Here is a 20,930-nt window from a genome sequence, read left to right as displayed (position 1 = left end):
GCTACACCACAGGCCCGGTCCCTCAGTCATGTCTCGTGTCCTCATCCAGCTCACACGGGTCCAATCGAGGGTGTCAGCAGGCTCACCAGGACTCAGGAGTTGGGGACGGTTGGCAGGGACAGGCTGGCTCAGGGCACCCCTGTCCCACGGCTGGAAGGACAGCTCAAGTCAAAGCCACGGTCCGGTGGCTGGTCCCCGTGGGCCTTCACCCCCCCACCGTCCACGCGGCCCGCACCCTGCTCTGGGCGACCCTCAGCAGAGCTAAGGACTTTTGCTAGGCAGGGGAGGGCTGTCCCGCTGAGCCTGGGCGCAGGTGCTGCTGCCTTCAGAGCGAAAAGCTAGGTCACGGCTGGCGCAAGAGGCAGCGGGGCTCGGCCCCTCCGGCCCCTCCTCTCTCTGGTCAGACGCGGGGGGCCGAGGCTGCCACGTCAGTGATGGGCACGGGAAGCGGGGCAGGGAGGGCGTAGCCCTCAAGGCTTCTTCCTGCAGCCTTTCCAGGCTCAGCCTGATTGACTCCAGCCCCGGCCCTTCCTTTCTGAGTCCAGATGTTTCGTAGCCTACCCTGCCCGCACTGGGCTTGTCACTGGGGAGAGGAAGGGGGAGATGCCACCCGGGCCCCAGGGAGCCTGCCCTGGCAGCAGGTGCCCAGGAGGGAGGGAGGGTCTGGGAGTCCTGAGCGGGACTCCGGCTTCCGCCCCCTCGAGTGCAGCCCTTCCTTTCCTGACACTTGGAGCCAGAGGTGGGGTGCGGGTGTCCTCTCAGCTTTCCAGGGGGGCATCCGACGCGGAGCCTGTGCTGCCCACCTCACCCATGAAACACCTGCCCAAACCATCACACCTGAGTCTGATCGAGCTTCTACACCCAACTACGAGAACATCACCAGCAAGGCATCAGAAAGCCCAGACTGGGAGAGAGCAAAGCACAAATGACCTGGTTCCTTCAACAGGTAAATTGCAAGGAAAAAAACAGACAGAGATTGATGGGGAGCCTAGAGACCAGAAGTGACTTGGGAGACACATCGACCAACTCTAATACGCAGACCTTACAAATTTAGATTCTGATTCAGATAAACTGCAAAAAAAAAAAAAAAAAAGAACAGCTCATGGGTCAATAGGGGACATTTGGAATTGCCTGGTTATTTCATGATATCAAGGAATGACTGTTAATTGTTTTTAGGTGTGATAATGGTCTTGTCATTACCTCTTCTAATAAAAGGATCCTTACGTCTTTGAGGTACACCCTGAAATTTTTACAGGTGACGTGATATCTGGGGCCTTGGGTGGGGCGGGGAGCGGGGGAGGGGGCAGATGGACAGGATTGGCTCTGAGATGGTGGCAGTGAGTCTGGATGATGACCTGGACCTTCATTGTAACATTCTTTTCATTTTTGCCTATTTTTGAAAATCACCATGGTAAAATCTGGACAGAGGAAGAGGAGGAGCGGGGGAGGAGGAGAAAAAAGGGGAGGAGCAGTGCTGCCGCCACCTCCAAGGTGCCCTCCTGGCTTAGGTCCCAAGCACCTGGAGACCATGGCAGCCTTCCCGAGGCCTCCAAGACCAAGGCCAGCGTCACTGGGTGGGGCTCTCAGAGCGGAGCCTGGTCAGGGGGCCAGGCTCTCAGAAGCCCGGGGCAGGTGGCCCTCCCTCTGCCCACGGCGCTGGGCAGGGCCGGGCAGACACTCACCGCAGAGAGGCAGCTCCTGTCCTCGCGGATGATGGCACCGAAGCCCAGGAAGCCGGTCACCATGACGAGCGTGCCCGCGAAGATGAGGATGTAGGCAGACGCGGCAAAGGTGCTGGAGGCCAGGACGCCGAGGTAGCCGCTCTTCTCCACCAGGGTCCAGACGCCCACGGCCATGACCGCGGCACCCCCCATCTGCGGGACACCGGGTCTGAGCACCCACCGCCTACGAGGCTCTTCTCGGGCATCATCTCATTTGGTCCTTTGAGAAGCCCGTGGGAAGCGTCTGGCTGCCCATTTTGTAGATGGGGAAACAGAGGCTTACCCGTGGTCGAGGGGAGAGGCAGGGACAGAGTTTGGGTCCAGGTCTGACTCCCGGTCCCGTGCTTCCCACCACGATGTCCGTGCGTCCCCGTCATGAGGCAGGGACGCTCCAGTTGTGGGGACCCCCTCCCGCCGTCCCCGCCCCCAACCCCAAGCGCTCCTCCCCGGCTTGCATCCCTGGCAGGCCACTTTCACAAGCCCCCTTCTCATCGCCTGGGGGGGGAGCGCGACTGGGCTTCTCATCTCTGCTCTACAGACAGAGGACAAGGCCAACAGAGGAAGGGGAGCTGCCCGAGGGCCGCCTCTGTGGGGCGACACAGGGCAGGGCCAGCCCCAGCCCGGAGCCCGGGTCTGCAGCTCAGCCGAGCTGCCCCCCCAAAGGAAGGGACACACGCTCCACAGGCTGGAGTCGCTCTGGGACGGCAGGACACTGAGCGGGGGGGAGGTGTCCTCTTTGCTGACCGTCTGATCCCTTTCGGCCCTGATCCCAGGAAGGGACCCTGGGAAATACAGCTGCCCTGTTCCTTCTGCAGTGAGGCTGAACGACCCTTTCTGTGGCTGTGATCCTGGGCAAAGTATGTGTGTGTGTCCCCGAGGTGCGAGATGGTGAACAGCAGGGGTGTCGGCCCAGGGTTTGCGGCGGGGCAGGACCCCGGCACCTGTGACCAGATCTGCCACCTGCTCCTGGGAAGGCAGGAGCATGGCCCCCAGCTTCCCTGCCTCATCTGAGGATGAGTTCTTCTCAGATGGGGGCTGCTGCTCCCTCAGGGGGTCCTGAGTGTGGCTGAAGGTGGGCAGCCCCAGTGGGCTTGGTCCCACTGCCCCGATGACTCTGTATAACCCGCCTGCCGTTCGCAGACCTCAGCGGGGCAGACGGAAGCTCCTTAGCAACGAGGCTGCACCAGGCGCCTCTTCGAGCTTCACAGTAGTTCGGGAGGCTTAGGGCTGGCAGGTGGGAGCAGGCGTTTTCTCTTTTGCATATGAAGAAATGGAGGCTGGAGAGAATAGAGCATGCTCGAGAGGACACCCTCCTGCACACGCCCCCCCGCCCCCCCAGAAACCCACCCAGAGTTTCGAGATTGAGATGCAAACCCAGGTCTGCAGAGGGCCAGTGTGGGACTCTGTCCTGGGATCGCACACACTGGGCTGGGCCTGCTCCCCTACTCACTCCTGCTTTTTAGATACATCTGTTTTCTTTTAAGGGGCGTTTCATCCCCCTTAGCACCTCTAGCGGGTAAGAGAACCAGGTGGAAGGACGTCGCACGGCTCCAAATGGAATCCACCTCCTTTGATTCCACGGCACATATTTTTCCTCCCGTTTTAACATCTCCAAAACCAGACACATCTTATGGTTGATGGCATCTTACAACCACGCTTGGCCACACTCTTGCCTTGCGGTACAGAAAACAATGGTGTATCTTACAAGTGATGGTATCTTAGGCTGGATGAAATCCTGGACTACAACAGGCTTTCTAATTCTCAGGAGCGTGGGCTACCTCTGGCCACATAACCTCCAGGACCAGTGAGGAATTTCCTCCGTCTGGGTCAACTACAGCAGGCTTTCTAATTCTCAGGAGCGTGGGCTACCTCTGGCCACATAACCTCCAGGACCAGTGAGGAATTTCCTCCGTCTGGGTCGACAGGACTGTGTCAAGTGAGGGTTTCCAGCAAAATATTCTGCACATAATCTTTCTGCCCCTACAGCATGCCCGGGAGGCTTGAGAGAGGTTCTCAACTGGGCATAACTGGCTGTGTGACCTAAAGAGGGTCCCTTAACCTCTCTGGGCCTCAGTTTCTTCATCTCTCAAACAAGGTGGACGTGTTAGGCCAGTGGGTCCCAACCTATAACCATCAAGGGCCCCTTTGATTACTTCTTCCCACGGGTCTTATGTTTTGAAGGGTTTCTGCCTATCAAACGCAGTGCATGAAGTAATAGTTCATTTCTCATTCTTGATTAATCAAAGGCACGTGGTAGTACCAAGCAGAGATTCTGAGCAGCATGGAATAGTCCACGTGACCACACGGAGTGGATCTCACTGTTGACGCGTGTAGCGTCTTCATAGAAACAGGCGCGTCATCCATTAGGCTTGTCAACCCCACAGGCTTAGCATCGCATCTGGAACCACCCAAAGGGGTGCGTGTGACAGCACTGGGGACACCTAATCTGCTGGGGGACATGGAACCCCCTGAGAAGCTGATGAAAGGCCTGGGACGCTTTGCCCAGAGGAACGTCATCCACGGAAAATAATGCACTTGGCTCGGGGGCTGAGGCCTCATCTTGCATCTCACAATGACCCCGGCGCAGACGTCTCTGGGCCCCCCCACCTTGCACCCTCTAAGGCAGTGCTTCTCAGCTGGGCCGCACCACCACCCAGAGACCTCCGCACATCACCAAGCTGCCTGGATTTCGGGGGGTGGGACCAGGCCTGGATCCTTGACTAAGTCCCCAGGTGGTGCCAGTTGAGAACCACCGCGTAGTTTCCTAGTCAACAGGGGTCAGTCCTGTCCCCTCCCCCAGCAGGGTCCCAAGAACATCTTCCCCTGAGGCCGCGGCCTGGAGGCCCTTGGCCCAGCTCAGGACTGCCCCTCCCGCCACTTCCCTGTCTGCATCAAGGTGTTTGCTTTTTTTTTCTTTGCCGTACGCGGGCCCCTCACTGCTGTGGCCTCTCCCGCTGCGGAGCACAGGCTCCGGACGCGCAGGCTCAGCGGCCATGGCTCACGGGCCCAGCCGCTCCGCGGCATGTGGGATCTTCCCGGACCGGGGCACGCACCCGTGTCCCCTGCATCGGCAGGCGGACTCTCAACCACTGCGCCACCAGGGAAGCCCTATTTTTATTTTTTGTAACTTTTATATACATGTGAAATGATTTCCAAATAAAAAGTTTAAAAAATTCTCTGGAATGTTTAAGGGTGGTTTTGCCAAAAGAGCTGGTAAGGAATAAATTTTTTTTTTTTTTTTTTTTTTTTTTTTTGCGGTACGCGGGCCTCTCACTGCTGTGGCCTCTCCCGTTGTGGAGCACAGGCTCCGGACGCGCAGGCTCAGCGGCCATGGCTCACGGGCCCAGCCGCTCCGCGGCATGTGGGATCTTCCCGGACCGGGGCACGAACCCGTGTCCCCTGCATCGGCAGGCGGACTCTCAACGACTGCGCCACCAGGGAAGCCCAGGGTGTTTGCTTTGACAGGAGCTTTGGGGGAGAAGGGGGGTGACAAGGAGCAGTATTTTCAGTCCAAATGGAGGAAAGTTAAATTACGCAAGAAAGGAAGAAACTATGTGCTCCCAGGGGAGGGAGGGGTGCTGTGAGCAATGCAGCCGCAGCACACTGACCCCCTAAGAGAGGAGCATGTCCCGGTCACAGGAACGGCTGGGATCTGCAAAGCAGGCAGGGCTGCAGCTCAGCCAGGGCGGCAGCAGGGCCCTCGCCCACAGGGGAGGGTCTGGGCGGACACGCTGTCCTGATTAAGGTCTGGACAGCAACAAATTCACACTGGCCCTGACGTGCAGAAGAAATCAGGAGGCGAGTCCAAGTCGGTGGGGCCCCCAGGCCTCCCCTGGGGTGTCACATAGTGTCTGCTGGGGACACCCAATGGGATTTGCCATCCGGGGCAAGAGAGTTTCAAGTCCTTCAGGGGGTGTCCTGCTTGGGACCCGGTTGGCTCTTTAGGAAACGATCTTTCCTGTGGACAGGAGAAGTCAAAGCTGCCCAACGTCGGGACGGATCGCCAGAGGGCGTCTTGGGAGGGAAGGGGTCAGTGGGCTTCAGTCCCAGCCCTGGCCGTGCCCCTGACTAAGTGTGTGACTGTGCAGACATTTCGCCTCTGGAAGCCTCAGTTTCTTCATCTGTAAAATGGCCGGATGACAAGCTCAGAGGTCTTCCGCGTGGGTGACATGTCCCCACGACCATCTGCCAGTACACCTCCAGCAAGATGCTCGTGGCTTTCGTCAAGCGGTTCAGAGATGCCGGGTCAGCAGAAAGAGCGGTGGAAGAGGCCCTGCGGAAGACCGACTGGGGCCGGAGCCAAATGGCCCTGCTGAGCTGTGCACCGGCTATTTGCATAGAGTTGATTCAACAGTATCTGGCTCCCTACAGAGACTGGGTTGGATTTCTTTGGAATATTAAGTACATTTTTCAAAACCATAGCCTGTAGCCAATAGGGCAGAAAGCCCTGCAGAGGGTGAAGCTGGCCTTCTTACCAACCAGGACACGGGCAGGCCGGGAGGGGCGGGCAGGTCACCCAGGCCGTGTAATTTTAGGAACAGCCCATTTATAGAGAAGAAACATGGCCAGAAAGTTGCCTGTCAGACCCAGGGGAAAGCAGGCGGGGTGCAAAGGTCATTGCAGGGTTTTCCTCTCCTCGACAGCAGCTGAATGGCTTCTGGGCTGGGGTCGGGGAGGGGACCAGCCGGTGCAGCAGGCCCAGGACGCTGGGGCTCCCAACACGGGAGGACCCCGGGGCAGGAGTGCTCTCTGCCCGCAGTGCCGGGGCGCCCGTGGCACGGGGAGGGGGCGGAGGTCGCACAGGTGGTGGTGCAGTCCACTCCCCTAAGTGTTTGCTGGGGGTCTCCAGGTGCCAAGCACCACCTGGACTGGGAAGGACCAGGGGCTGGATGAGTGTTCACCCAGTTAGAGCTACCTCTGTCCTCCGCGCCCCCCCTCCCCCAGTCTCATCAACGGCACCACCACGGCCCAGACCAGGACCCCCGTGGTCGCCACTCTGGACTCCTCACTCTCTTGCAGGGACAGCAAGGGCCAGTCTCCTCGTCACACGGGCACATCTCATGGGACTTACTGCGGGTCGGGGCTGGGAGGGGACTCACATCACCTGTTCTCTTCCACACGCAGCTCAGAACCCGGAGGGATGCTGCCTGGCGCTGTCCCCGCCCCCCTCCCAGCAAATCAGCCTGTCCGCCCTACTCGTCCCCGCCCGCACGGGTTTCTGCAGTTACAGGCGTCACGGCGTGTTTGCTGCATTCGGTACTTCGTCTGCCTCCCCCTCTAGATTCTTGGTTAAACCTCACTCATCTTAGCATCTGCAGCAGAGCCCTCCACGTATGACAGATGCCCCGTAACTCCCCATGGAAGCAGGAGGGACAGAGGAAGGGGGCAGAGGAAAGAGTCAGGTCTAACCCTTTTATATTCCGGATGAAGAAACTGAGGCCCAGAGAACAGTGACTTTTCCAAGGACCCGTGACCGGCCGGGGGCCTAGAACTCAAGAAACCTGACGTCCACTTCATGCCCTCTTCACCCACTGGGCTGCGGACACTCCCAAGCAAGCTGAGGGGTGTCTGGGCTGCAGCGGCGACGGCTCAGAGTGGCCACCACAGGCTTCCTCCTGGACCGGTCTCCCCACCGCGGCCCTGGGCAGACCAGATGTGCATTTCCCCCGCGTAGGGGCCTGTCCCCCAGCAGAAGCTGAAGCACAGAGAGGCAGGATGCCCGGACACCACGGGGTCCTGCGACATCCCAGCACCTTAAGAAGGGACCCAGCAGAAACGCCAGCCACGGGGCCCCTCAGCTGTTCTTCCTCAGATGACCTGTCCCAGGAGGTGGGCAGAGGCCACCATCAGTGGGATGATGGTGAACAGAGTGAAGGCTTCTCCCCTCGGCAGGGGGGTGAGCAGAGGCTATTCCCTACCAGGCCCTCCCCCGGGACCCTGGAGGGATGCTCTCAAGCCACTTCACTGCCCTGGTCGGGCGAGTCCTCCATCACCACTGCCTCCTGTCTTGGTCCGTGTCCCCCTAAGGGACCCCAGGGATCCCCTGGAGTCTGAGCCCCACTGGCCCCTGAGGGAGGTGCTGACACTGCAGCCAGCGCCCCGGGCAGGACAGAGCTTCCGGAGGCAAGGCAACCCCAGGCAAGGGAGCCGCTGCTTCCCTGGCTCTCCCACAGCCTGCGTAGCTCCTGGGAGGTTGGAAAAGTTTTGATTATTAACACTGCCAAGGAGCTAATTAAAATAATACATTAGAGAACAACGTTGCAGGGGTGATGGGAGCTGTAGGGACCCGTGTAGGAAATGGGAGGGGGAGGTAAAGCATTTCCTAGGCGGCTGCGTAGGAAGCTTGGGTCACGCTTTCTCTTTTAGGGTCATGAAAGCTTTGGCATTTTTGGTTCCTGACTCAGAGCTGTATCCAAGGGAGCCGCCCCTGCCCAGTGAGATGGTCATGTTCAACTCTGCATTAGTCGAACTGCATGGTGGGGGTGGGGTGGGAGTCAGGGGCAGGGCAATGGTGAAGGATGGGGGGCAGGCATGGGTTGAGTAGCGGGTAGGGGTCCAGAGGTGGGGCAGAGCTTAGATACAGGATGCGGGTGTGTATTGCGATGCTGTACTTCAGTTCTGCTTATAATCTTCATGCGCTGCGTGTCTGAACTGTCCACACCATCAAAACGTCCTAATCCAGGTTCAACCCTGACTCCTGGAGACATTTTGGAGTCCAAGTAGGCATCAGAGTGGTGGGTCTAAGGCTGTGGTTACGAGTCAGTGGTCTATGGAGATGGGAAGGGCAGCAGACGCAGAGTCAGAAAGCCCAGACTTGACCTAGAACTCTGCCAGGCATCTCAGCTGAAGTTTTATCATCTACAGAATGGGAGTGAAGATAATGACAGAGTGCTTGTAGAATCATTTTGGAGTGTAAGGTGGTTTATAACCCTCACACTGTGCTACGGTGGCAGCTGGCGGAGACTTTGGTTTAAAGTCTCACCAAGACCTTGCACTGCATGACCGGCACCTGAATCCTGCCCACCTGGGGGTGGAGGGGGTGCTGTTTCCCCCCATCTCACTGCTCTGGGTGTTTCAAACTTTGGGATGTAAACATTTAGGGCTGTGAGCTACACTTGGTGGGTGGTAACCTGTGCTAAACAACAAAACCAAACCAAGCCACCACGCTATAGAGGAGAAAGCATCGGAGTGCACCGCACACGGTAAGGGTAAGCTTAGCTTCGTGAATGCTGCTTCACGTGAGCAATTCTTATGCTTCCATGAACTTCTTATATGGGTCACATGATCCCCGAAGCCGCCAAGCCAGAGCTGTGGATGTAGGAAGCGGTTAGAGACGAGGCGTGCCCCTTAGTCTAATAGCGTAGCTATTAGCGTAGCTATTAATCATAATAGCGTAGCTACGCGTAACAGCTAAGCACCAGGTAGGCATGCGCCAGACACCGCGCGAAATGTTTTCCTAAATATTCGTCTTTAATTCTTACAGGTACTGATGTTCCCGTTTAACGTATGCAAAACGTGACGCTCAGTGAGATGGAGTGATCTGCCTAATGTGTTAGACTGCTCAAGGTTGCCCTAATAAAACGCCATAGAGCAGCTTAAACAACAGAAATTTATCTCTATTTCTCACGGTTCTGGAGACTGGAAGTCCTCCAAATAAGGTGCTGGCTGATTCAGTTTTGGTGAGGACCTTCTTTGCTTACAGAGACGGCTGTCTCCTCACTGTGTCCTCACGGCCTTTCCTCTGGGCAGGCTTAGAGAGACAGCTCTCTTCCTCTACCTGTAAAGCCAGTCCCATCGGATTAGGACCTCACCCTTGTGACTTCATTTAACCTTAATCACCTTCTAAATGCCCTGTCTCCAAATACAGTCACATTGAGGGTTAGGGCTTCAGTCCCTAGGGGTCACAGTTCAGTCCGCAGCACCTAATCTTCCACGGCAAATAGACAATGGGGTCTCAATTTGAGCCTGAACTTGAGCCCAAGTTTTCCCGGCACCCGGGACACTGGGAAAACGCGGAACTCAGAGCTGGAGGCAGCAGGTGACGTCAGAGCTGACGGCCAGGCACACCGGCTTAGGGGTCAGAGAGAGGGGCCCCCAGCTCCGGGGCTTCGGGCAGACTGCTTCTACCTTGCTAACGCAGGGCTCTCGCAGAGCCGCTCACAGCCTCGGGGCGCTGGGAGGATGCGCGCGGACGCACAGCCCAGGGAAGGCCTACAACAGAAGCTCCGTGGATGCTGGGAGCTTTGTCCACGGACGGATTCCAAGCGTCCGCAACGGGGCTTGGCACTTAGCACGTGCTTAATAAATGCCATGGAATAGATTTTCCATCATCACTGACCAGAGTACCTGGACGTTAGCACCAGCTCTCCTTAGCACCACGACAAGACCTCGGGCAGGATTCCGAACTGGGTGTACCTGCTCCCTGTCTGTAACATGAGGATAACAGGGATACAGCCGCCAGGGTTGACCTGCGGATCACAGGGGATGGTCTACGGAAGGTCGTTATCCAGCAGTACCTCTCAGATGCTAGGCATCGTAACCCCGGTCTCTCCTGGTTTAGACAGGGCAAACGGGGACACTGTGGACCCTGGACGCACCCCTGATATCTGGGACTCCCACATCTCTCTCTTGCCTGAATTCTCAGCCCCCATGCTCTCCCTGGGATTCTCACCCAGTCCCGTGGCTGCAACCACCATGGGGGTGGAGACGATGCCCATCTGAGACCCAGACCCCTGAGCTGACTTCTCTCGCTGGGCATCTCTGTTCAGATGGTCTCCTGGCAACTCAAACGCACCACGCCAATGTCTGACGTCGCCATCGGACCCCACGCTGCTTGCCTTCCTGGGCTCCCGCTGTGGGGATGGACTTACATATCCTAGACACCTCTGCCCTCTCGACAGCATCTGATTAATGACCAAATCTTGTCAATTTTGCTTCCTAAAACCCTTGACTCTCCCCAAGTATTTGATGCTCGCTGTCACCCCCTCAATGCAGGTCACCACCATCTGTTGTCCTGATCAGGGAAAAGCCTAGAAGGAATGTCCACAGTGGTCATTTCTGGGTAGACAGTATTATGGGTTGAACTGTGTCCCCAGGAAGATTTGTTAAAGTCCTAACCCCAGCACCTGTGAATGTGACCTTATTTGGAAATAGGATCTTTGCAGATGTAATTAATTAGGGTACAGTCATTAGGATGGGCCCTAATCCTGTATGAGTGGGTCCTTACAAGAAGAAGAAAATGCTGTGTAAGGATAGAGACACACAGGAAGGACAGCACGTGATGACTGCTGTCGAAAGCCAAGGACTCCACGATGCCCGCCCCCACCAGGCGCTTGCAAGAGGCAAGCAAGGTCCTACCTAGAGTCTCAGAGGGAGCGCGGCCCTGCTGACACTCGTTTCGGACTTGACTTTGGCCTCCAGAGCTGTGAGACATCAATTTCTGTTTTCTTAAGCAACTCAATTTATGCTCCTTTGTTACAGCCCCCTAGGAGCCTAATACCCTGAGATATGGGCCATTTTTTTCTTACTCATATTTTTTAGTATTTTATCAATTATTAGTGGATACATAAGACTTTATGAGCTGGAAAAGCACACTTATTACAGTAAGTCCCCGACATACAAACCTTCCAGGTGCAAGCTTTCAAAGATGCAAACGTGCATCTGGTTCCAGCAAAGGAACCAGAACCCGCGCCATCAGCGTCAGGCGTGAGTGACACTGCCGCTTCCTCCGTCTCCTGTTGCTGGCGACCCTTCAGCTCTACCATCTCCCACCTCCTCTCCCTCCTCCAGGCAGTAACCCTTCCTGCCTGCTCACTCGATGGCAGCCTGTGTGCCGGCTGTTGTGCTGGTGCTCCTGTACTTTTCAAGGTGCTGCACCGCAAGATTAAACATGCTTTCTTTATTTTCTGTTTGTTTGTTATGTATTACTTGTGTGAGAAGTGTCATAGACCTATCACAGTACAGTACTATATAACTGATTGGGTTAGTTGGGTACCTAGGCCAACTCTGTTGGACTTAGGAACAAACTGGACTTATGAATGCGTTCTCGGAACGGAACTCGTTCGTATGTAAGAGACTTACTGTATTTTTAAAAAAATCCTCACTCAATGAGAATCTTAAACACCCCACCGGATTTCTCTCTGAGAATCGAAACTATCTATGCCCACACAATGACCTGATCATATCACTGTGGCTTTATTATTCCACTGTCTTCATCCATACAACTTCCCTATTCCAGGAAACGCTCGCCCAGGAAGAGAAAAGTTGCAAATAAAACAAGTTCATTGTTCGTTTCGGGAACTTTGCAAAAAGCATTTAAGCAAACGGCAGATTGTTTAACTTCTGAATAGATGGCATTGTATGTCCCCTCTCCAAGACGCTTCTAAACCCTTGCCTCGCTGTGTGTACCAATCCTTAACTACTATACCATGATCCTTCCCAGTATTAAGCAATTTCATTAATCTTAGTGGAAGACTCTGAAAAGGCAAACACAGCCCAGCTTTGCCTCTGCCTTTCTGAGAGGCTTCTGAGAGCGCATCCTTTGCCATGGCAACAAGGAGACTCAGCCCTGCCTTATGAGCAGGTCGATCTGCTGGCATTTTGGGGCCTTCTACAGCTAATATACCCAAAAGACTGCATTTACTGAATGCCTTCTGTGTGCAGAGACGGAATTAAGCACTTCACATACACCATTTCAGGGCGTCTCTGAAATACACTATTAACAGATAAACTGAGGGACTTCCCTGGTGTCGCAGTGGTTAAGAATCCACCTGCCAAGGCAGGGGACATGGGTTCGAGCCCTGGTCCGGGAAGATCCCACATGCCACGGAGCAACTAAGCCCGTGCGCCACAACTACAGATCCTGAGCTCTACAGCCTGCTAGCCATGACTACTGAGCCTGCGTGCCACAACTACTGAAGCCCACGCACCTAGAGCCCGTGCTCCGCAGCAAGAGAAGCCACCGCAATGAGAAGCCCACGCACCGCAACGAAGAGTAACCCACGCTCGCCGCGACTAGAGAAAGCCCGCACGCACCAACGAAGACCCAACGCAGCCATAAATAAATAAATTAATTAATTAATGAAAAAAATAAAAGATAAACTGAGGCACATTAAAAATGTTAAGTTGATTTGAACAAAACTCGATTTGAATCAGGCAGCATCCCATCTAGCAGATGCCAAGGAGCTCCGAGAGCCATACAAAACGAAAGACTTTTCTAGGCAGAAGGGCTGGGAACAAGGAAGTTATATTAGGCAAAACAGCGGGTTGGTCATTGCCAAATAGCTTTCGTTTAACTGGAGACACAGGCTCAGCCAGCGTAGGTGAGTTGCCTACGGCAGAGCCTGTCTGCTGACGGCAACGCCTGCACCGTTAGCCCTCTTCTGCCTCTGCTGACGGCAACGCCTGCACCGTTAGCCCCCTTCTGCCTCTCCAGACACGTTCCAGTGTCTGGCTCTTTTGGGACCTGGTGGTATTCTGCTACCAATTATCTGGATAATTGCCTCAAGTGGACAGACTCTTTTCTTCCTGGATGACCTAGCCCGGGTGGTTTCCCTGGCGGGGAGTCGCTACAGAGACCATTCCCGATGCACAGAGGCAGCCCTGGGCCCCCCAGGACTTATGTTTCTCTGCCTCGGGCCTGGAGAATGTGAATCATGAAAGGCAAATGGGCTTCGGAGGAAAACAAGCAGTTGTTTGAGGCTGTCACATTTCCCACCAGGCACTGGAGCCGCAAGTTAGCAGGGGAGGGAGAGCCAGACCTTGCGGACTGAGGCCGGGACGCAAGCTCATGGCGATGCCTGGTTGCTGTGCGGTACGGACTCCACGCCAACCTGCAGGCCGAGTCTTAGGTTCCCCCTCAGTAGCAAATGTACACGTTTGCTTTCAAGTAGGCAGAATTAGCCCATGGGTGGTCTTTGATTTGGAAAAAATCAGCTCCAGAGAGATGACTCACAAAAAGCAAAGACGGCTTGACTCACGCGGTGCTGGAGAAGCGGGTGGCGCGTGCCGGGTTCACTTACCCAGAAGAAGAAGTTAAAGACAGCGAGTAAATACTTCAAGTAGACCGTCAGCCAGTCGTCCTGATCGGCCTTGTAATGGGCCATGGTTGCTGGGCCTGCAAAGAAGACACACGTGTGACCAGGGGTCCACGGAGGCGGCCTCGCCCGCCCAGAGCCAGGCGAGGTTCCCTTCAAAGGGCATCCTAGCCTGTCTGGCCGGGGACTCTCAGACTGGGGGTGTGCAGCCCCAAGCAAAGAGCAGAGAAACGCCAAGGTCATTGGACACAGAATGGAGGTGAACCACGCAGAATTTTCTAGCGCTGTGGATCTTGGTTTGGCCCTTCTGATGCAGGACTAACCTGCAAGTCTTCCTACAGACTTTGCACTGTGCTACTGTGTTCTTATTCTCCCCCCGTCTTAGCAGGGTGTCAGGACACAAGCTCACCTGTCCTGCACACACACACACACACACACTCGGCGTGCCTGCCTTGCGGTGGAATCCTGTGTCATTTGAACAGGACCTCTGCATGCGCAGGTGAGGCACGAGCCCCAAATCAGAGCATCTGTGCTGGAAGGGACCTCGATATCCCCAGGCCACCCCAGCACCTCGACTCTCCAAAGGAGGAAGCAGGTCGGTAGACCGAGTGGTTTGGCAGGAGGATGACAAGACCTGGAGTCTGGCTCCCTGGGTTTAAACCCTGATCTGTCACAAGGTGTGTGAGAATGTGGGTAGTTACGTAACCTCTCGTCCTCGTGCCCTCCTCTGTACCGGAGAGAATAATGATGCCCACGTGGCAGGGTTGTCTTGCAGATGAAATGGGATGATCTACGTGAGGTGTTGAGCACAGTCCCTGGCACGGAGTAAGTGCTCTATACTGTTGGCTATTAATATTGCATGTGGCAGGGGTTAGAACCCAGAGCGCCAGCCCTAAAATTCCTAGCCTTTGCCCCAGAACCATGCTCCTTCCCCTTGTCCCGATGCCCGCTGGTGGGCTCTCTGGGAACCGTGGCGTCAGTGGGATGAGAAGATGGGGGTTCACGTGCCCGGTGATCCTGTTTGCATCTAAATCCCAAAGCAGCCTCCGAGATCTCTCCTCGGGCTTCTCTCATTCCCTGGGCTCCCCCCCACACACGCTCTGACACTCGGAGTGTAGCTGCTCCTTTAGGAACCGTCCCCTTTAGGGGGACCTCTTTTATTCCAGACCCAGAGCAAGCAGGCTTTGGTTCTGCCCACCTCCATCTCCCTCTCCTCCATTCCCACCAGTGTCTGCTCGGGCCCCCCCGCCACTGCCCTGCCCCGCCTCTCCGCGGCTGGTGCCGGCCGGGCCCAGATTACTTCCCCTGGAGCCACCGTGCTGAGTTTTATTTCAAGCTCATGGGCTCCTGAGACAGGGCGAGAGGAAGACAGAAAAGAAGAGGTGGCTGTCTTATTTGGGATTTCTATTTGCAGACCTTGAAGAAGGTAATTTAAGACTTTGTCTTCTTGGTAAAAAAAGACAAAACCCATTTTTCTCCGATTTAGTCTGAGAGGTAGGGTGGTGGAAAAAATACAGAAGGAGAAAAAAGGAAGCCCTATAAAAAAGTGAAAAAAGCGGTGCTAGATGGGGTCAGCCAGGCGACTGGACCGGGAGCTATTACACGGTCATTGTGCAGGTCACCGTGCACGAGGTCCTGACGAGGGACCCTCTGGGCCACCGGGGCCATTGGTAAACTGACCGTCTGTTTGGGGCCCAGCCCCTCCTGTCTGCATTCTCTTCTCCCTTTGCCTGGCCCTCCCCTCCCAGCCGGGGCCCACTGGACTCATGTACCAGAACCTTCTCTAGACCTGCAGACCAAGGGGTCAGGACCCTCTGAAGGAAACTGTATTTTTAAGAGTTCAGGCAGATGACAGGATTTAACAAAAGAAACATATTTCTAATGGTAAAGTTTCGGCCCCGAGGGGTAGAGAAGACAGAAGCCCACAGTGCTGTGGAATGGCAGGGTCAGCAAAAACCTCTGGACTCACTTAATCCAACCTTCCGCAGAAGTAATGAGGAAATTAATACATGTCTGAGTTAAGACTCATTTTCAAATGACCTCTCTCAAGTCACATGGCTAATGGTTGCCTAACCCCCTGTTCTGTGCTCCTTACACAGGACCCTACCATACGTGGGGCCCTATGCTAGGGCTGCCAGAGGCCCCCAAAGAAGTGTCAGAACCTTGTCATTTCCCGGCTGTGTGACCTTGGGCAAGTTACTTAATTTCTCTGTGCAGCTAATTTACTGAGCACTTACTACGTGCCAAGCCCAGGATTAAGTGCTTTACACGGGCCATCTTGTTCCAGCTTCCCAACAGCCCTATGAAGTAGGGTTATTCCCATTCCTTTTGCAAGATAAGGAAACTGAAGCTCCCACAGGTTAAATAAGCTGTCCAAGTCACAGAGCAAGTAAGTGGCAAAGCCCGAACAGAACAAGGAGCTTCTGACTCAGCCCAAGCTCTTACCCACCATGCAGTGCTCTCAGGACCAGAGCTGCCAGGGGGAGGGAGCAAGGAGGACCGAGGTTGCTGACTTCCTTAATAGCTGTTCTCCCCTCTAGATTAGGACAAGAATCCCCCATTTTAGTTGGGTACTTGGCCCCCTGGAGCAGACGACACTCCCTAGCCTCTCTTCCTACTGGGTACAGCCAGGATTAACTGCTCGCAAAAGGCACGGAAGCAGAAGCAGTGTATGCAACTTAAGGTATCATTTTTGGGTGTATGTTTCGTGTGCATCTGAGAAGGTGAATCCTGTCACTGTAGGGAGCAGAGTTCTATGGGCGTCAATTAGGTTAAATTTGGTAACTGCACTTTTCACAGCTACATCTTCGCTGATTTCATGTCTGCTTGTTCTACTGTCTATTGAAAAAAGTATATCAGACTCCCACTAGGACCATGAATTTGTATATCCATCCTTGAACTGTTCATTTTTTTCTTTTAAAAAATTTTTATTGAAATACAGTTGATTTACAATGTTGTGTTAGTTTCAGGTGTACAGCAAAGTGATTCCGTTATATATATATTCTTTTTCAGATTCTTTTCCATTACAGGCTATTACAAGATATGGAGTATAGTTCCCTGTGCTATACTGTTGGTTAACTCTGTTCATTTTTGCTGCATATATTTTGCAGCTATTTTATGTAGTACATTTAGATTTGGAGTTGTGATATCATCCTGGTGGATCAATCTCTACCAATAGTAAATGTCATTCTCTGTCTCTAATAATCAGAAATATCCTTAAAGCGAGGAGAGGCATGTCTCTCTTCACCCCTTCCTTCTTCTAGTTGGTTGGAATGCTGATGTGATGGCTGGAGCTCCAGCAGCCATTTTGAGGCATGAGCTGGAAAGCATGATTTGAAAAGTGTAGAGCAATAAGTTCAAAGAACCTGGATCTCAGATGATTTTGGAGCTGCCACACCATCCATGGGCTGCTCACCTCCAGACTTAGTTTATATGAGAGAACAAAAAAACTTGTAGCTTCTTTAAGGTACATGGTTGAATATTCTATTACCCATAGCTAACTTCACCCTGATGTGGTAGATGGAGTGGTGGGTACAAAGGTCTGCCAGAGCATGCGAGCAGGGGCACTGAGGATGGGGCAGTCAGACGGGTGGTGATGTTGGGCAGTGGCCACAAGCTCTTTTAACTTTACACTCGATCACTAAAATGTTTTGAGCACACCCCATAAATATGTATATTTATTTATAAATTTTATTCATGTACTATTATAGATCTATATGGTAAACATCATCAAATTAATCAAAAAGCTTAATTTTGCTTTTTGTTTTTTAAGATGAAAATAATTAGGAAGAGGAATTCTAACTAGATAGTCTGTCTCCACTTTGGGGCCAACTGATGCAGGTTTTAAAATGGAGGGGTGAGAAGTGTACAGGTAGGTAGGGGTCAGATCGTGAGCAGCTAAGCCCCAGAACTTGGACTCATGTCCTCAAGTGATGAGAACCACAGGAAAGCACGCAGCGAGGCAGTCCCTTGATGAGACCTGCATTTCAGAAAGAGTTCCCTGGCAGGGGCAGAACAGGGCTGGGGCCAACTGGGTGCTTGGGGACCAGTTAAGCAGTTGGTACAGTTGGTGCTGATGTCCAAGAAGGGGACAGGGGGGTCTGAACCAGGCCCGGGGCAGCGGGATGGAGAGCAGGGGACAGACATGGACAGGCAGGCCATGTGTACAGCTAGGAGGAGAAGCAGGAAAGACCTCATCAGCCTTGGGGAGACGGATGCACGAGGGAGCGGGCCGGAGGAGAACAGGCGAGTGCGGGGCCGGCCACAGCACCACGGGCTGCCGAAAGAGCCAATCACAGAGCGTGGCAGGGCTCACCTTTTCCAGAGCAGCATCAGCGGAGGATGACTCGGGTCAGGAACCCAGGAGTGGGGGCGGGGGGGGGGATCTGGAGACCCAAGGTAGATATTTTCAAATGAGAAGGCGAGGGAAGCAGCTAGAAGGCCTAGTTGAGGTTGAGAAGTGTCTTTGCCTTGTAAAGAAGGGAGATTTGCATGCTCATTTCACTGGGAAAGATTCCCAGCCACCACTAAACCCTCCTGCCTAGTGACTGGGGATGGGTGGACCGGCTGAAGGTGGGGGGAGCAGAAGAGCCCGTTTCTCCCAAGTGGTTCCAGATAGGGCCTGGCAGGCAGCCGTCCTCATGTATTCTCCTCCCCTGGCCCTTCTTTCACCCCAGTTTTCCTCAGCCCTTCCCTGTGATTATGAGCAGGGGCAGGGGCGGGGGGTGGGGGGTAGGAGGGAGGGAATGGCCACGGCAGCCCCTGGAGAGGGGAAAGTGAACCCAAGCTGCCTGACTGGCCTTATCTCTCCCCCACCTCCATCTCCCCCACCAAGGGACTGGAGGAACCAGGGCTTCGGATCACCCTCCAGGACCATTTTCCCTGAGCTCTGAGGAGTGTCATGAGCCCCATTTCAGCAAAGGACGTCTCTTCTTTGGCCTTGTAACTGGCCTGCTGCCCCCACCCCCGGCCCTTCCCGGGCCCGCCCCTGAATCTGGAACCTTGCCCACTGACCACAGCAGTTTGTCTAGGTCCTTATTAGTACCTTTTTGTGCTGCGAACAGGCTGATTGACTTTGGACACTTCCTGGCTCTGTCCCTTCACCGTCTCCCAGGCTCAGGCAAGCAGCCCCTCTCCCCTGGGTGTCTGTTTCCCCATCTGTGGGGCGCGGCAGCCGTTCTCAGGAGCATCAGAATCTGGAGGGCTGGTCGACAGGGACAGCTCAGCCCAGGGTGTCCGATTCATCAGGACTGGGGTGGGACCCTGGAGAACAGACTCCCGGGCAGGACGACCAGCTATGTGATTTGCCCAGGACTGAGGGATTGCTCGGAACGCTGGACTTTCAGGGCTGAACCTGGACCCCCCGGAGTGAAGTAGGGGGGTGGTCACCCGACTCCCAGATGCTGCCTCTGGTCTGGGGACCACACTCCGAGTCAGTGTTCTCCAAAGCCCCTTCCAGTTCTCCAAGTCCATGGCCTGCACAGTGTAATTACCCTGTGATTACCCTTTGCATCTGAACAGACGTAACCGAGCGGGTGGGGCGGAGCCCCAGGGTGGGTGCACCCTCTCACACAAAGTCCACATTTAGGACGAAGATTTCCCGGACAGCCTGGTGATGCAGCCTCAGGGTGCCGGGTCTCCAGGCCACAGCTCTGACTGCAGAACAAAGCTGGGATTCAGGGAGAGCCAGCAGGCCTGGGGGCCTGTGCTGTAGGACATCTCAGAAAGGCTGCCTCAAATGCCTTGATGGTGAAGGATGGATCTGGGGACCGCGTCAGGCCGGATATGTAAAATTATGGGCCCTGAGACCTGGGGGGCATCGTCTCTTCTACGGCTTCTCGCCACCCCACTCCCCCCCAGAGAGAATGAGTCTCTAAGTGCAGAGAAGATGAGGGACACGTAGGCAGAACCCCGTCGGCTGGCTGGATGTGCCGAAGTCCCGGTGGGCAGGGCAGGGCTCAGCCAGAGGGAGAGACCAGAGCAGAGTGGACCACGCTGGGTGCTGGGGCAGGGCAGCAGAGGGCAGGCGGGTGCCTGGGACCTGACCGTATAGATACGAGGCTCTGTCGGCCCCTGGACCAGCTGCATCCTTTGCCCATTCAACAGACACGCATCAAGCCCCCACCGTGTGCCAGGAGCTGTACATAGAGCCCCTGGGGTTCGCCCTCACGGAGCTGACAGCAGCCGTGGGGCTGGGGCGCAGCACACGTATAACCTCCAGACCCTGCCCGTGGCCCAGAGGAAGTGGCCCATGGGTCCTGCCAGGTTGCGATGGGGGCGCAGTGGTCCTTGAGGACAGGCGGGGCTTCTGCACGGGGCGGCTGCTCAGCCAGAGGGGACAGCATGAGCAGAGGCTGGACGCTGCAGCTGCAGAAAAGCCTAGAAGGTCAGGTCAGGGGCCAGGGGTCAATCCGGCTGGCCGCACTCGGTGTGACCTTTCCCTCCCCACACGCTCTCTGCTCCTGGGCTCTCACCAACCTCTTGTTCTCTGCCTGCTCCGGTTAGCACAAGCTCAGGCTGCGGGTGCCCTGCCTCTTCATGCCCTGAGGGCGGACTGCCCCATACTCGGGGGTGGAGGGGGAGCTTGGTGTTTCTAAAATAAAGACAAAGCCAGTATATTTGCTGTGGAAAAACTAGCTCCACCCTCCCCCTCAGTTAAATAAGTCCCACTTTCCTCCTCTGGGTTCTTGGTCAACAAGAGGCCAGGCCTGTGTGGCGGTCAAAGAGGTGGAAAGGAAAAAACAGTCCAAGCGGTTTAACCTGTAACTGAATTTAGGCTTCAAGTGAACCCTGGTTGCAATCCCCGCATGTGTGCCCCTTCTTTGCTCTCCTGCCCCTCTGTTTAATTTCCACGTGCCTGAGACCCTATTCCTGGTGGGTGGAGAGTCCCTCTGCAAGGGTCAGAGAAGTGAGGCTTCCTCGGGCCTCTGAATGGGACAGCTGAAGGGGAAGCATCCCTGGCTCGGCCCTGAGGAAGCCGGGCTCTGGGGGTGGGGTAGGGGTGACACACTGGGGCCAAAGTCACACTGCAGATTAGTGGCAGGACAGGGAGCTGGCCTTCTGTCTCCATGGCCACCAATAGGATTTTGAGGGGCTTCCCTGGTGGCGCAGTGGTTGAGAGTCCGCCTGCCGATGCAGGGGACACGGGTTCGTGCCCCGGTCCGGGAAGATCCCA

General features: G+C 55.2%; 1 protein-coding gene and 1 long non-coding RNA gene across 4 annotated transcripts in view; one reads left to right on the top strand and one right to left on the bottom strand.

Moving 5' to 3' along the window:
- Nucleotides 1-20,930, bottom strand: part of TSPAN11 (tetraspanin 11) — a 64,356-nt gene that overhangs the window by 24,147 nt on the left and 19,279 nt on the right. For all 3 annotated transcript variants that reach the window (XM_060165600.1, XM_060165602.1, XM_060165601.1), the window contains exons 2-3: nt 13,742-13,836; nt 1,683-1,874 (exon numbers count right to left, since the gene is read on the bottom strand). In XM_060165600.1, the coding sequence (XP_060021583.1) occupies nt 1,683-1,874; nt 13,742-13,825 (276 nt within the window). In that variant the 5' untranslated portion in view covers nt 13,826-13,836. The remainder of the gene's footprint in view (nt 1-1,682; nt 1,875-13,741; nt 13,837-20,930) is intronic.
- LOC132529280 (uncharacterized) lies at nt 896-1,599 on the top strand. The gene is made up of 3 exons (XR_009543409.1): nt 896-946; nt 1,177-1,233; nt 1,509-1,599. It is a non-coding gene; the product is annotated as an uncharacterized LOC132529280 (long non-coding RNA).

Source organism: Lagenorhynchus albirostris, chromosome 11 (genome assembly GCF_949774975.1).
Source record: "Lagenorhynchus albirostris chromosome 11, mLagAlb1.1, whole genome shotgun sequence".
Taxonomy (NCBI): Eukaryota; Metazoa; Chordata; class Mammalia; order Artiodactyla; family Delphinidae; genus Lagenorhynchus; species Lagenorhynchus albirostris.
This window is presented reverse-complemented; position numbering and strand designations above follow the sequence as displayed.